The sequence below is a fragment of the Zootoca vivipara genome, chromosome 12 (genome assembly GCF_965207765.1).
Source record: "Zootoca vivipara chromosome 12, rZooViv2.hap1.1, whole genome shotgun sequence".
In the NCBI taxonomy this organism is placed as follows: Eukaryota; Metazoa; Chordata; class Lepidosauria; order Squamata; family Lacertidae; genus Zootoca; species Zootoca vivipara.
The window spans coordinates 51,315,873-51,330,868 of NC_142595.1; the positions used below are offsets into that span (position 1 = coordinate 51,315,873).

At 49.9% G+C, this 14,996-nt stretch overlaps 1 protein-coding gene across 2 annotated transcripts in view; it reads left to right on the plus strand.

Annotated features, from left to right (window-relative positions):
- TNK1 (tyrosine kinase non receptor 1) overlaps window positions 1-14,996 on the plus strand; it is a 36,222-nt gene that overhangs the window by 14,326 nt on the left and 6,900 nt on the right. For both annotated transcript variants that reach the window (XM_060281925.2, XM_060281926.2), the window contains exons 5-13: window positions 1,200-1,352; window positions 4,433-4,701; window positions 4,937-5,063; window positions 8,143-8,289; window positions 8,545-8,639; window positions 9,879-10,082; window positions 10,943-11,019; window positions 12,342-12,703; window positions 13,540-13,635. In XM_060281925.2, coding sequence (XP_060137908.2) covers window positions 1,200-1,352; window positions 4,433-4,701; window positions 4,937-5,063; window positions 8,143-8,289; window positions 8,545-8,639; window positions 9,879-10,082; window positions 10,943-11,019; window positions 12,342-12,703; window positions 13,540-13,635 — 1,530 coding nt within the window. The remainder of the gene's footprint in view (window positions 1-1,199; window positions 1,353-4,432; window positions 4,702-4,936; window positions 5,064-8,142; window positions 8,290-8,544; window positions 8,640-9,878; window positions 10,083-10,942; window positions 11,020-12,341; window positions 12,704-13,539; window positions 13,636-14,996) is intronic.

The following is a 14,996-nucleotide window of genomic DNA, read 5'->3' on the forward strand; positions in this document are numbered from 1 at the left end:
TGCCATGCATAATGCGATAAATTTATACTATGTCTCTTTTTGGTTGCCCTTTCCCAAACCCTTTCCAAACTCTAGAGTGTTGTTGCTGTTGTTATATTTATTAAATTAAAAAGGATGTCATATAGAGGAGGGTGAAAGGTTGTTTTCTGCTGCTCCAGAGAAGCGGACACGGAGCAATGGATTCAAACTACAAGAAAGAAGATTCCACCTAAACATTAGGAAGAACTTCCTGACAGTAAGAGCTGTTCGGCAGTGGAATTTGCTGCCAAGGAGTGTGGTGGAGTCTCCTTCTTTGGAGGTCTTTAAGCAGAGGCTTGACAGCCATATGTCAAGAATGCTTTGGTGGTGTTTCCTGCTTAGCAGGGGGTTGGACTGGATGGCCCTTGTGGTCTCTTCCAACTCTATGATTTTATGAAATTCCTATACGGTGGTACCTTGGTTCCAGAAGTCCATTCTAAAACCAAAGCGTTCCGAAACCAAGGCGTGCTTTCCCATAGAAAGTAACGCAAAACGGATTAATCTGTTCCAGACTTTTAAAAACAACCCCTTAAAAACAGCAATTTAATGTGAATTTTAAACGTAATAATCAATTTACTGTACTAAATAAGATATTACTGTAGATGATAAAAATAAATAAGACATTACTGTAGATGATAAAAATTTAATTTTCCCCCCTTACCTGCACTGATGATAGTCATTGTTTGGATGGGGGGCTTTTATCCATTTCCACAGTCATGCAATCGAATAATCAGCAGCTGAACTGGGTTCCACACAGTCACAAACCCCCCCACAAATGAACCAAAAAAAAGGCTCAAAAACAAAAAAGCAAAATAAATAGCAAAAACAAAAGCCCCAAACTTCAATCCAGAAGTCTGTTCGACTTCTGAAACGTTCGAAAACCAAGGCGCAGCATCTAATTGGTGCAGGCGCCCTGGAAACAATAGCCAACAGCCGCATCGGACGTTCGGCTTCCGAAAAATGTTCAAAAACCAGAACACTTACTTCTGGGTTTACGGAGTTTGAGAACCAAAGCGTTTGAGAACCAAGGTACCACTGTACCACCTTTCATCTGACGATCACCAGGGCGGTTTACAATTTTTTAAAAAAAATCCTCTTTCAGGCGAGGCGACCAGAACTCTACTGGCTTCTAGGCGGGCTGGACAATTCTTTGGTCTCATCCCCTTTTCCCCCTTCCCCAGAAACCCGTCGCTGTCAAATCCCTGCGCTCCGACGTCTCCTGCGACCCAGGCGCCCTGATCGACTTCCTCAACGAGGTCAACGCCATGTGCTGCCTGAACCACCCCAACCTCCTCCGCCTCCATGGGGTGGTCCTAACTCAGCCCCTCAAGATGGTAAAGATCGGAGAGACTTCATAGAGACCCCCCTTACCCCGCAAAGGTCGCAGGACTCCTGGGTCCTCTTTCTGGGCACACAGAACACGTAGGGTGACGCCCGGACACTCTTGGGTTATCTTGGAAGGTGGGGCTTTTTTAAATGGGGGCGGGGGCTAATAGAGTCCAGAATGACTTTTTGGTGCTGGGGGGGATGGATAAGAAAAGGGACTTATCAGGCCTGTTTAGGGAAGCTTTTGATGAATTATTGTATTTAAATATTTTCCTGGAAGCCGCTCAGAGTGGCTGGGGAAACCCAGCCAGATGGGTGGGGTAATAATAATAATAATCCTATATAATAAAGTACAAGTGTCTCTGCGTCCAGTCCCTGTGTCCCTGTGTCCGCGCTACTGCGCATGTGCCCCATGGACACAGGGACTGGACGAACAGACTGCACACACGCGCGCTCTCCCCCCGCCTCCTCCAACCGTTGCTCGCGGCCGGACACCGCCTCACAGCAGGGCACGTCGGGGAAGCGAGGGTGGAGGCCGGTGGAGGTGAATGGGGGAGGAAGGGCGCCTTTGAGGAGCCCGGTCCAGCTCCCGCAGCCGCGGCCCCGGAACCCGATGCCGCCATCTTGATCCTCCTCCGCCTCATCCTCACAACCCTCCCTGGCCCGTGAGAGGAGCGGCGGGGCGGCGGCGGGAGGCCGTGAAGCAGCGACGGCGAGGTAGGCGTTTGTGTCCCGCGGAGAAACGGGGCTTCCCACCTTGCCAATGCAGGGTGCCGCCTCCAGCCAGGCCAGGCCAGGGCGGGGAAGGAGCCTCTCCTCCCCAGCGTAGGTCCTGGGGTTCAGAGAAGCACTGCGCAAGCACTTCTCCGAACCCCGGGATGTCTCCTTCTTGTCGGCGGCTGGGGGAGAGGAAGGAAGGAGGAGAAAGCAGCCCTTTCTCCTCCTTCGTTCCTGTCCCCCTGCCGCCGACAGCAAGGACAGGTCCCGGGGATCGGAGAAGTGCAACCCCGGGATGTTCTAGCGCCCGTTTATTGAACGGGCTGAATTACACTAGTAATAATAATAATAATATTCCTGCTGGTTAACTTTTGGGACGCAATTTCTGTGTCATACACATTTCTAGTGTATGATTTCCCCCCAAAGACTCATGGGAACTGTAGTTTAAGGATGGGCGCTCCTTCCATTTCAACCTCTGAAAACTTTTGTACTCCCTTAAGAAAACTTCTTTCCGTTGGAAAGGAGATTCTGACAAAACATTGGGAAGAGATTCCTGGTGGTAAGGGCTGTTTGGCAGTTGGAACTGACCATTATTATTATTATTATTATTATTATTATTATTATTATTATTATTACAGTTGTACCTTGGAAGTTGAACGGAATCCGTTCTGGAAGTCCATTCGAGAACCAAATTGCGGCTTCTGATTGGCTGCAGGAAGCTCCTGCAGCCAATCAGAAGCCCCGTTGGACTCCAAAAATAGTTCACAAACCGGAACACTCACTTCCGGGTCTGCGGCATTCGGGAGCCAAAACATCCGAGTTCCAGGGCGTTTGACAACCAAGGCGCGACTGTACTTTTATTTGGTCTTGAATTTATATACTGCCCTCTACCCGAGTGTCTCAGGGTGGTTTGCAGAATGAAACCAAGATATAAAACCACAAAATGCAAACTAAAAATAAAAACAGTAACTCAATAACACCCCCTCCCTCCACAAAAACCACATTTTAAAAGGGCATAGGATGTAAATCAGATCAACCCAAGGCCTGGTTAAAAAGGAACATTTTCGCTGGGAGCCTAAAGGTTTATAATGAAGGCGCCAGGCGAACTTCCCTGGGGACAGCATCCCTCAGATGGGGAGCCACCACAGAAAAGGCCCTGTTCTCATGTTGTCACCTTCTGGACCTCTTGAGGAGGAGGCACACGAAGGAGGGCCTCAGAAGATGATCTCAGGGTCCAGGTAGGTTCATATGGAGGGAGGACCATCCTTCCTTGAAGGTTTTTAGCAGAGGTTTGGGTGGCCACCTATCAGGAATTCTCTAGCTGTGTTTCCTGTGGGAATGTTCAGGGAGGCAGGAGAGGATATATTGTTTATTAATACCCTTCCTAACTTGCGCTAGCAAGTTCTTTCACTTAGCAGAGTTTTACGTTCCCCTTTTAAACGCACAGCGAATAGCTGGTTGCAGGCTTGTGTAAGCCTCTCCCTATTTGGTTCCTGGTAAGTTCCCTTATATCCCTCTTAAAAGAATAAACATGCCACAATCTTGTTTAAAGTATATAAAAGAAGTTTACTCACATCAGTTCACAGTGGGAGCCCTGAAGGCAGACTTATACATGTGGAGGGGACCCAGGTGGCACTGTGGGCTAAACCACTGAGCCTAGGGCTTGCTGATCAGAAGGTCGGCGGTTCGAATCCCTGTGACGGGGTGAGCTCCCGTTGCTTGGTCCCAGCTCCTGCCAACCTAGCAGTTCGAAAGCACGTCAAAATGCAAGTAGATAAATAGGAACCGCTACAGCGGGAAGGTAAACGGCGTTTCCATGTGCTGCTCTGGTTTGCCAGAAGCGGCTTTGTCATGCTGGCCACATGACCTGGAAGCTATACGCCGGCTCCCTCGGCCAGTAATGCAAGATGAGCGCACAACCCCAGAGTCGGTCACGACTGGACCTAATGGTCAGGGGTCCCTTTACCTTTATATACATGTGGATCTATCCCATATGGGCATGATCTCAGTGTCCTCTGAAAGCCAACAGAGCATTTCTAGCTAAAAATCTGCTCCAACGACAGAGGAAGTCAAAGAAAGAGTGTGGCAGCATGCCTTGTCCTTTTGTTACCTGGACAGGTAAGGTCACGCCCCCTTCTAGTCACATGCAAAGGAAGTATGTCCAAGCCAGAAGGAAACTTGAGTTTTCGACTGGCTGGACCAAACATTCCCCCGCATGTCCACTCTAGGAAAACAAGGAATGTTGTACTTGACTGCCACTTACGTATCACATCCCACAGTTCCCGCATCGCAGGAGGTTGGGCTAGATGGCCACTGGGGTGCCCCTTCCAACGCAATGGGCTCTTTTTAACCCAGCTCTGCCTCCCCGCAGGTGACGGAGCTTGCCCCCCTGGGCGCCCTCTACGACCGCCTCCGGCCCCCCTTCCCTCTCCACCAGCTCTGGAGCTATGCCCTGCAAGTCGCCCAAGGAATGTCCTACCTCGAGTCCAAGCTCTTCGTCCACCGCGACCTGGCCGCTCGCAACATCCTCCTGGCCTCCGAGGAGACGGTCAAGATCGGCGACTTCGGGCTCATGAGGCCGCTGTCCAGCAAGAGCGATCGCTACATCATGTCTGCGCACCGCCGCATCCCTTTCGCCTGGTAGGAGGTTTTGAACCCACCCAGCCCTGCAAAAATAAATAAATATAAATATCCCCCGCCCTGGGGTGGGGGGATCTGAGCCCCATTCGCACAACAGTTCTTCCTTTCAAAAATGGAAATTTGAATGGAATGTTTTCATGAATGCAATTGGAACCCAGGCCCCAGTCCTGTGCTCTAACCACTGCACCGCACTGCCTGGGTTCTTCTGATTGGCTCTCCCTCCCCTCCTTCGCAGGTGCGCCCCTGAGAGCTTGCGCATGGGAGTCTTCACCAGTGCCTCCGACGTGTGGATGTTCGGGGTCACCCTCTGGGAAATGTTCTCCTACTGCGAAGAGCCTTGGATGGGATACTCCGGACGGCAGGTAATTAATAATAATAATAATAATAATAATAATAATAATAATAATAATGGTTTTGGTTTAAAAACGGACTGCCGGAACGGATTAAGTTCGTAAACTGAAGTACCACTGTACTGTTTTTAGAAGTTTTTTAACTGTAATTGTTTTCAGAATATTTTGATTTGTTTTGCTTTTCTGTGGCATATCTATTTGCTGGTAAATCTTTTTCCCCAAGCTCCTTGGGAAGGAAGAAAATAACAACAACAACAACAACAACAACAACAACAACAACAACAATAATGAATAATTATTATTTATACCCCGCCCATCTGGCTGGTTTTCCCCAGCCACTCTGGGCGGCTTCCAACAGAATATATTAAAAACATGATAAAACATCAGACATTAAAAGCTTCCCTAAACAGGGCTGCCTTCAGATGCCTCCTAAAAGTCAGATAGTTGTTTATTTCCTTGACATCTGACAGGAGGGCGTTCCACAGGGCGGGTGCCACCACCGAGAAGGCCCTCTGCCTGGTTCCCTGTAAGTTCACTTCTTGCAACGAGGGAACCACCAGAAGGCCCTTGGAGCTGGACCTCAGTGTCCTGGCAGAACGATGGGGGTGGAGATGCTCCTTCAGGTATACAGGACCGAGGCAGTTTTGGGCTTTCAAGGTCAGCACCAACCCTTTGAATTGTGTTGTAAGAATCTCTGGACACAAACCACATGGCCGGCAGCTTCTTGTGGGCATAAGCACAGAATAATGGTTCTGCAGGATCAGGCCATTGGCCCATCTGGTCCAGCCTCCTGTCCTCACAGAGGACAACCAGTGCCTATGATGGGAAACCCGCAAGCAGGATTCGAACGCAAGATCCCTCTCCCTCCTGTGGCTCCCAGCAGCTGCTATCCAGAAGCATTACTGAATCCAACTGTGGAGGCAGAGTGTGAGTTTGTCTAATCCGTCCCTGCATCATGTGGGAGGGAGTTCCATGGTTTAACTTTATTTTCTCCTTCCTGAATCTTCCAGCATTCAGCTTCTTGAATGTCCATGAGTATTAGTGTTGCAAGAAAGAGAGAAAAACATTCCTCTTCCCACCTTCTCCAAAATGTTATAAACCTCTATCATGTCGCTTTTATTCACCTTTTCTCTACGCTGAAAATCTCCAAATGCTGCAACCTTTCTGTCTCCATCCCTTTTATGGTTTCAGTTGTTCTTTTATGAAGCTTTCCCAACTTTTCAATATCCTTTTTGAGGTGAGGCGACCAGAACCGTACACGCTATTCCAAATGCGCTCGCCTCACAGATTTGTATGACAGCGTTACAATATCATCAGTTTCACTTTCAGTTCTTTTACTAATGTTCCCTAGCTTTTAATTTGGCTTTTCCATAGCTGCTGCAGTCCTGGAGATTATCGGTTTATTTTCTTTTTTCTTTTTTAGTTTTCACTATATATTTTGTGTGTCTTATATTGTAATTTTACGCCGTGAACCGCCCCGAGATCGACGGATTCAGGGCAGCATACAAATTTAATAAATAACAACCACCTCATGCTTTCCGGATGTTTTGGACTACGAGTCCCATCATCCACTGCAAGCTCGGCCAATGGATGATGGGTGCTGTAGTCTTTTTGGTGGCCTTCCTTTTTCCAGCAAGCCTTTTAAGCGGAGGTCTTCATCCCAGCCGACTGGGGGGGCCTTTGGGAGTTGTAGTCCAAAACGTAGGGAGGGCACCAAGTTGGGGAAGAACCGGCTTCCTCTAACCCTCCAGAAACTGTGTCCCTCCTTAACCTCATTTTTCGCCAGTGACTCCCAGGCTTGTGCAGACAATCGGGGTCAGGAGAGTATTGTGACCCCAGATGCCCTCTTGTGATTCAAGTTTCAATCTGTGAACTTTTGCAGTGAAGCCTCGGGGAAGACCCAGTTTCTTTAACCACACACCCCGTCACACACGACATATGCAATGTAAGGATAAGTGCCATGGCCTAATTTGCAGGGCGGGGTTTGATTATTTCTTTCCATCGCCCTGAAAAAAAGAAAGGACAGGAGGAGGAGGAGGAATATAAACTGGCCACAGAAATGGAACAAAATTTGCACGTACGTTTTATTTCTTTATTGCAGTTCTAGATCCCACCTTTTCTCCTCTAAGGAGCTCGTCCACACAGTTCTCCCCCTCCTTGTTTAATCGGTACAACAACCCTGCGAGGTGGGATGGCCCGAGAGAGGGAGGGACTGGGCCGAGGTCGCAGCCAGACAGCTTTATGGCCGAGCCTGGACTCGAACCTGGGTCTCTTCCAGGTCTGTGTCCAGCAATCTATGTCACAGATTTTGACAGCATTGCAGGGGGTTAGACTAAATGGTCTTTGGGAACCTTACCAGCACTACGATTCTGTGATTCTAAGAGGAGAAACTTTGTAAAGGTGGTAGCAATTGTGTGCTGAGGTTGCAAACCTGAGAGGCGTGAAGCTGTCCTGCCCTCCGTTGGGGTGGGGAGTAAATCCTGACTATTATAGGACCATAGGCAGATTGCACCCTTAATCCCTGCAATTTAGGGATCTGCTGAATCACACGATCGTTCGGCCATTTGTTCCGCTCTTGAATCCACCGCGTCCTGCAAATCTTTCAATTGCTGCACCCTAACGACGACACCTAACTCCTCCTTGGCATGAGACATCTGTCTATGGATCTTTCGCCGCCACCATGAGTTAAAAGGGACACCACAATGTCATCTAGCCCAACCCCCTGCAACACAGGAGGGTTCAAGTATTCTGAGTGGCTCCCAGATTTTCTTAACGGGAATCTAATGTCCGAGGTTTTTAGTCGCCCGCACGATGAACCACCACAGCCTTTTTCCAACCCGGTGCCCGCCAGATGTTTGGGTCTGCCCCTCCTCTAAGCCAGCACGCCAGTTCTTATTTTGACAGGCATAAGAGAGACACTCACGGCTGCAAGATAACCTCTGCCACATTCGATGATGTGGGCTGTGGTTCACGACCGCCGCCGCCGCAACAAATCTGCAGGCTTCGTGGCGTCGCAAGACTCTTGAGACCGTGCATGTAGATAAATGGCGACCTAAATGCTGTCATTTTCCATCCTTTCCTCCCCGACCAGATCATGCTAAAGATTGACAGAGAAGGCAGGCGGCTGGAGCGCCCGGACGACTGCCCGCGAGAAATCCACGCCCTGGCGATGAAATGCTGGGCCCACAGCCCTGAGGAGAGACCCCGTTTCCGGGAGATTGTCAGCCTGCTGCAAGAGGTGAGAGAAGGGAAACCGGGCTGACCTGGGTGCGAATTTCTCCCATAAAAAATGAGGCTTTAGAACAGTGGGTCCCAAAATGGGTAGCAGCAGGGGGGTTGGGCTAGATGACCCTCAGGGTCCCTTCCAATGCTACAGTTCTATGAAAATGATGTCTTCCTTGGATTAGCAAGGAAGAATATCCACCCCAAATCCCATTGCTACGCTCACCTGCCTGGGCTTGTCTCCACCCTCCTCTCTCTCCCTCCAACGCAGCTCCGTCCCAAGGAAGTGAAGGCGTCCCAGGATCTCAACGAACCCGGCTGGCTGCGCCTGGAGGCAAACGATGGCATCACGGTGATCGAAGGCAGGTGAGTCCAGAACGCCTGGGTCCCCTTTGGAAGCGGGGAGTAGGGGCCGGAGGAAGCCCTTTTCCAAAGACTCCTTGCTGCGACCACGGCAGGTCCCTCCTTGTGTCGTGTTGGCTGTTGTGTTGTTGATTTTTCAAGTATCTAGTCCTCAATCTGTACCTCCCTCTGGCAGTTATTTCCCTTCGTTCTCTAGCCTTATTGCTATTGGCTTCTCCCTCCCTCCCTCCCTTCTCCCCATCTCTCCCTTTCTTTCTTTCTTTCTTTTTTTCTTTCTTTCTTTCTTTTTTTCATTCTTTCTTTCTTTCTTTCTCTCTCTCTCTCTCTCTTTCTCGCTCCATCCATCAAGAGAGGCTATTATGTTTGACGTCTAATGTTTGATATTTAATCGTGTTTTTAATATTCTGTTGGGAGCCACCCAGAGGCAGGGTATAAAATTGGGCAGGGTATAAAATTATTACTATTATTATTATTATTATTATTATTATTATTATTATTATTATTATTATTACCCCACCCATTATTAAAAACACAATACACCATTATTATTATTATTATTATTATTATTTATTATTATTATTATTACACACAGCCTGGATAAAGTGGGCAGAGAAACATCAGCCTGAATGTTGGGGTGCTGGAGTTACGCAGTTGGTCGATCATGAGACTCTTAATCTCAGGGTCGTGGGTTTGAGCCCCACGTTAGGCAGAAAGATTCCAGAATTGCAGAGGGCTGGACTAGGTGACTCTTGCGGTCCCTTCCAACCTTTCAAATCTGTGATTCAAAGATTCAGGAAGGATAAAAGCACACAGCGCAGACTATGGAACTCCCTGCCACAGGAGGCAGTGAGGGCCACCCACCTGCGTGGCTTTAAAAGAGGATAGGGCAAATTCACGGAGGAGGAGGAGGGCTGTCGGTGGACACTAGACAGAATAGCTATGATCTCGCTCCATCCTTCTGAATGCCAGTTGCGGGAGGAGAGAGTGGCTCTTGTGTTCGAATCCTGCTTGTGGGTTTCCCGTTGGAGCAGCTGGTTGGCCCCTGTGAGAACAGGAGGCTAGGCTCGATGGGCCATTGGCCTGATCCTGCAGGCATGTCTTGTGTTGTTCGCGAGTCCGGCTTGTGGAAAACAGTAAAGGAAAAGAACAGCGGTCCCAAGTTCTGGGTGCGGTGGACGGTTGGTGATACATCAGGCAGGGGAGGAATCTATCTCTCTGACCCACACCCTCTCTCTCTTCCAGCCCCGATTCCTCAACGTGGCGAGGCCAGAACAGGCGGACGCTGAGAGTGGGCATCTTCCCGTCGTCTGTAGCAAAGGCGGAGGACGAAGCGCCCCCTGCTGGCACACCACAAATCAGCCTCCCCATCCGAAGCTCCTTCGTACACCTAGGCCACGGGGACATCGACCCCGAGCGTGGATGGGGCGCTCCGGACCGGATAGAGGAGTACGTCGTTGTGCGGAGGGGGGTGGGAATGGGGAGCGGTCTTCTCTAGCGCGCATGTGTGCATGCAGGTAAAAAGGTAAAGGACCCCTGGACGGTTAGAGGGCCAGTCAACGTTGACTGTGGGGTTGTGGCGCTCATCTCGCTTTCAGGCCGAGGGAGCCGGTGTTTGTCCACAGACAGCTTTCCAGTTCATGTGGCCAGCAGGACTCAACCGCTACTGGTGTAACGGGACACCGTGACAGAAACCAGAGCGCGCGGAAACGCCGTTTACCTTCCTGTCGCAGTGGTACCTATTTATCTACTTGCACTAGCGTGCTTTCGAACTGATAGGTTGGCAGGAGCTGGGACCGAGCAATGAGCGCTCACCCCGTTGTGGGGATTCGAACCACCACCCTTCTGATCGGCAAGCCCAAGAGGCTCAGTGGTTTAGACCACAGCGCCCCCCCCCCCGAGAGAGAGTTGTGCGCAGAGACCATGCAGCCTGTAACATTACATGCACTGCCCCCTGGTGGTCGCGGGTGAGACTGACCCTAAAGCGAACTTGGATCCGCCGCCGACTGCATTGCGACGCACTTTGCAAGGAATAAAAGAAGCAATTAAATGGCAATTGAAACAAATAACTTAGAACCTCCTGGCAACAATGTTTTTTGTTTTTGTTTTTAAAGGGAAATATTCTGAGCTTCTTCGACAGGAAGATGAGGTTTTAAAAGTTGCTGGGGGGTGGGTGGGGGTGTGCAAAAGGATTTCGCGTTCGCCGGAAGGCCGGCCGGGGGAAGTAGCTATTAGTACAGCTAGGCAATTATTATTATTATCGTTATTTTAAATATATGTAATTAGAGGGTGTTTGTTTTCTACCCTAGGAAGAAACCGAAAGCGCGGGCGGTGAACTCCAACCCCCAGAATCGAGCTGGGGGCAAGCAGCTATTGCAGTTGGCTCGTGAGTGTCTGTTTCAGCCGCCTCTAACCTAGTGACCCTAGATGATATTGATGATAATTAATTGGTGCTCTAACAACTTAAGTCACTCTGAGAGAAGTTGTTGGAGCACCATTTGAATGGCAATGCCCATTATCTGGTGTGTGTGTGTGTGTGTGTGTGTGTGTGTGTGTGTGTGTGTGTGTCAAATCTTTTATTGGGGGGAGTGAATGCTCCGCGGCCCCTAGGCGTTGGCTTCTATTCCAGCAACCACGCTTGCAAGTTTTGCCACTCAACGCCTTTGTGACATTATCAAAGGTGGTATCGAGTAGGGAACAATCAATAGTCAAACACGGATCTTTTTAGGAATGTTCCAGCAGAATATTCCCATGTCAGGGCTGGTTTTCCTGGACATATCCAGGATCCGAAAATAGCTCAACAACTTTTCCACTTTATTGAAATACGGCAATCCTATCCCTTGTTCAAGCTTCATTAAATCCACTTCCCATTTCAGCGTGAATTAAACAAAGTACGATATACAGCTGTCCATGGAGGCACAGGCCAATTCTGTGTCCAGGGCAGCTGTCTATCAGCTCCATCTGGTACGCAGGCTGAGACCCTACCTGCCTGCAGACTGTCTCGCCAGAGTGGTGCATGCTCTGGTTATCTCCCGCTTGGACTACTGCAATGCGCTCTACGTGGGGCTACCTTTGAAGGTGACGCGGAAACTACAACTAACCCAGAATGCGGCAGCTAGACTGGGGATTGGGAGCGGCCGCCGAGACCACATAACACCGGTCTTGAAAGATCTACATTGGATCCCAGTACGTTTCCAAGCACAGTTCAAAGTGTTGGTGCTGACCTTTAAAGCCCTAAATGGCCTCGGTCCAGTATACCTGAAGGAGCGTCTCCACCTCCATCATTCTGCCCGGACACTTAGGTCCAGCACCGAGGGCCTTCTGGCGGTTCCCTCGTTGCGAGAAGCCAAGTTGCTGGGAACCAGGCAGAGGGCCTTCTCGGTGGTGGCGCCCGCCCTGTGGAACGCTCTCCCATCAGATGTCACAGAGAAAAACAGCTACCAGATTTTTAGAAGACATCTGAAGGCAGCCCTGTTTAGGGAGGCTTTTAATGTTTAATTGTTTTATTTCATTTTTCTGTTGTAAGCCGCCCAGAGTGGCTGGGGAAACCCAGCCAGATGGACGGGGTATAAATAAATAATAATTATTATTATACTTAATGATAGAACCCGGGAGTCCTGGCTCTGGGCTTATTTCCCGATCCTCTCCAAAAAAATATGCAACACCACCTTTCTCTCACTCCTGCTTCTTTTCTGTTCTTCCTTCCAGGTCTCTCCAAGAGTTTGGAGTCTCTCTCGGACTTCAGCGTCCTGCGCACCAAACCTCGGATCCCGGCCTTCAAGCCGGACCCTCCCGGCGTCCCTCTCCATCAGCGCCGTTTCAGCGATCTCCCGGCACCTTTGCCTCCTCCGGCACAGCAGCTGGAGCAACGGGGTCGGAAGCCTTTGTCCCGCGTGCCGAATCCGGCCCTGCCCTCCTGGGCCCTGCCCAAGCCCGAGGGCCCTCCTCCGGGGGCCAGGGAGAAGGAGCAACGGCCACCCAGACCACCGCCCCCCAAAGGGCCACTGGCCCCAGCCCCTTCTGGCGGACAGAGGCCAACCCTGGGGGAAATTGAGAAGAAGATCAAGGAGGTGAGGGCACGGAATTTTACCGGCGGAAACAAAACAATGCCAAAGACCGCAGCAGGGAGTCCTAGTTTGGAAGGGTCCCCGAGGGTCATCCAGTCCAACCCCTTGCAACGCCCAGGAATCTTTTGCCCAGCGCGGAACTCGAACACAGGACTCTGAGATTAAGAGTATTGTGTTCAACCAAATGAGCTAACACAGAAACTGCTTTTGGTTGAGGCTGAGGGTCACATTTACTTCTGGGGGAGGGACAATAAATAGATAAATATGATTGTTCTGTTTTACATCCTGTGCCCTTTTAAAATGTGTTTTTTTGTGTGGGGAGAGGGGGCGATTGGGTTGTTTTTTTATTTTCATTATGTATTTTGTGGTTTTATATCTTGATTTTATTCTGCGAACAGCCCTGAGGCCCCCGGGTATAGGGCGGTATATAAATTCAATTAAAGGAGGAGGAGGAGGAGGTGGGGGGGCCCACGGATCATAGGAAAGAAAAATAGAAGTCTATGCATGGTATTGCGGAATCGCAGCAGGGAGGGACCCCCAAGGGTCATCCAGCCCAACCCCCTGCAGGAACCAATAATGGGTGGGGCAATTATTGGACCACTGGATAGCTCAGTTGGTTAGAGCGTGGTGCTGATATTGCCAAGGTTGCAGGTTCAATCCCCATATGGGACAGCTCCATATTCCTCTGTTGCAGGGGGTTGGACTAGATGATCCTCAGGGTCCCCTCCAGCTCTACAAGTCTATGATTCCCTCCCTGACATCTTGCTCGCACCCGATTGCAGGGGTGGAGGTTGGCCTGGGAATCTTTTGCCTTTGACTCTGGTGGTTTGCCTCCCCAGGTGGAAGACAGGGTCCACGGTGCCACGACAGAGGAATGCCACGAAGCCTTGAGGGCGAGCGGCTGGGATGTTCAGAAAGCCAGCCAGTTGCTAAAGGTGAGAGGCCTGGTTCTCCAGCGGCGCCCTTGCCCCTCTCCCACGGGGAGACGGAGCTCTCGCTCGGCCTTCCCCAACTATTCCCATCAGACTCCAGCAGGCACAGCTGTTGTAACGAGGCTGAATGTTGGAAGGATTAAGGCTGAGAAAAGGGAGCCCTTCTTCACGCCAAGCATTGTTAAACTGCAGAACTCCCTGCCGCAGGAGGCAGCACCGATGGCCGCCAGGACAGATTCACGATCCTCTGCCTCCACAGCAATGCTTCTGAAGTTGAAAAGTGTCCCCAGATTCATTGAAAAAAATCTGGAAACCTTAGTTTAAGTGGCTGGCACCGAGAGGGAGAAAAACTGTCCACTTTCGCCGCCATAACTGTCCACTTTCACCATGATTTTATATCCCTCTCTCCTGTCTCCTCTTTCTCACCTTTCCTCTCAACTGAAAATACAACCCAAATGCTGTGATGTTTCTAAGAAATGGAAGCCCAGCCTGGGACCCATGGTGCTCCTTTTGCAATCGAAACCATGTACCTTCCGCCAAATTGGAAATGTAGAATCACGGAGTTGGAAGGGACCCCCAAAGGTCATTCAGTCCAACCCCCTGTGATGCAGGAATCTCAGCTAAGGCATCCAGGACAAATGGCCACCCAACCTCTGCTTAAAATCCTCCAAGGAAGGGGAGACCTTTCCCCTGTCAAACAGCTCTCCCTATCAGAAAGTTCTTCTGATGTCAAGTCGCAATCTCCCTTCTTGTTCCTTCCATTATTCCTTCCTTCTATCGGTCGTTTATTTATTTCGGGAAATTAATACACCACTTGATTGTAAGCAAAAGCCTCGAAGCAGCTTATCCAGAAGAACCAAAGTTACCACGAAGGAAAATCAACGCCATTGTAAGATTGTTGAAGGATTAAAAGTAACCATAGGCTAAAAAACAAAACCCTGCACCAGCTTTCTAAGCATCCAAGCTTTTTCTTAACCAAAAATGTTTTTAGCGGATGCCGAAAAGAGCACAGCGAAGGTGCCTGCCTGGTGTCAACAGGCAGGGAGTTCCAAAGTTCTGCACTATAAGAATGATTTCTGGCAAATGTGGAATGGGTATTTCATAGAATTGTAGAATCATAGTTGGAAGGGACACCAAGGGTCATCTAGTCCAACCCCCTGCAATGCGGGGGAAATCCCATCCACAGCCATCCCTGGGTGGGTTCGAACTACCAGCCTCCTGCTTAACAAACAGATGCGCCAACCCCTTGGACCAAGGGTCAGTTCTGTAAAGTGGCCCAAATGGGCCCAGAAGTGGCCCAAATGGGCGCGTATGGCACAAGGTGATCTTGGGTACCTCTGACGCAGTCTCCTTCTGTTCCACAG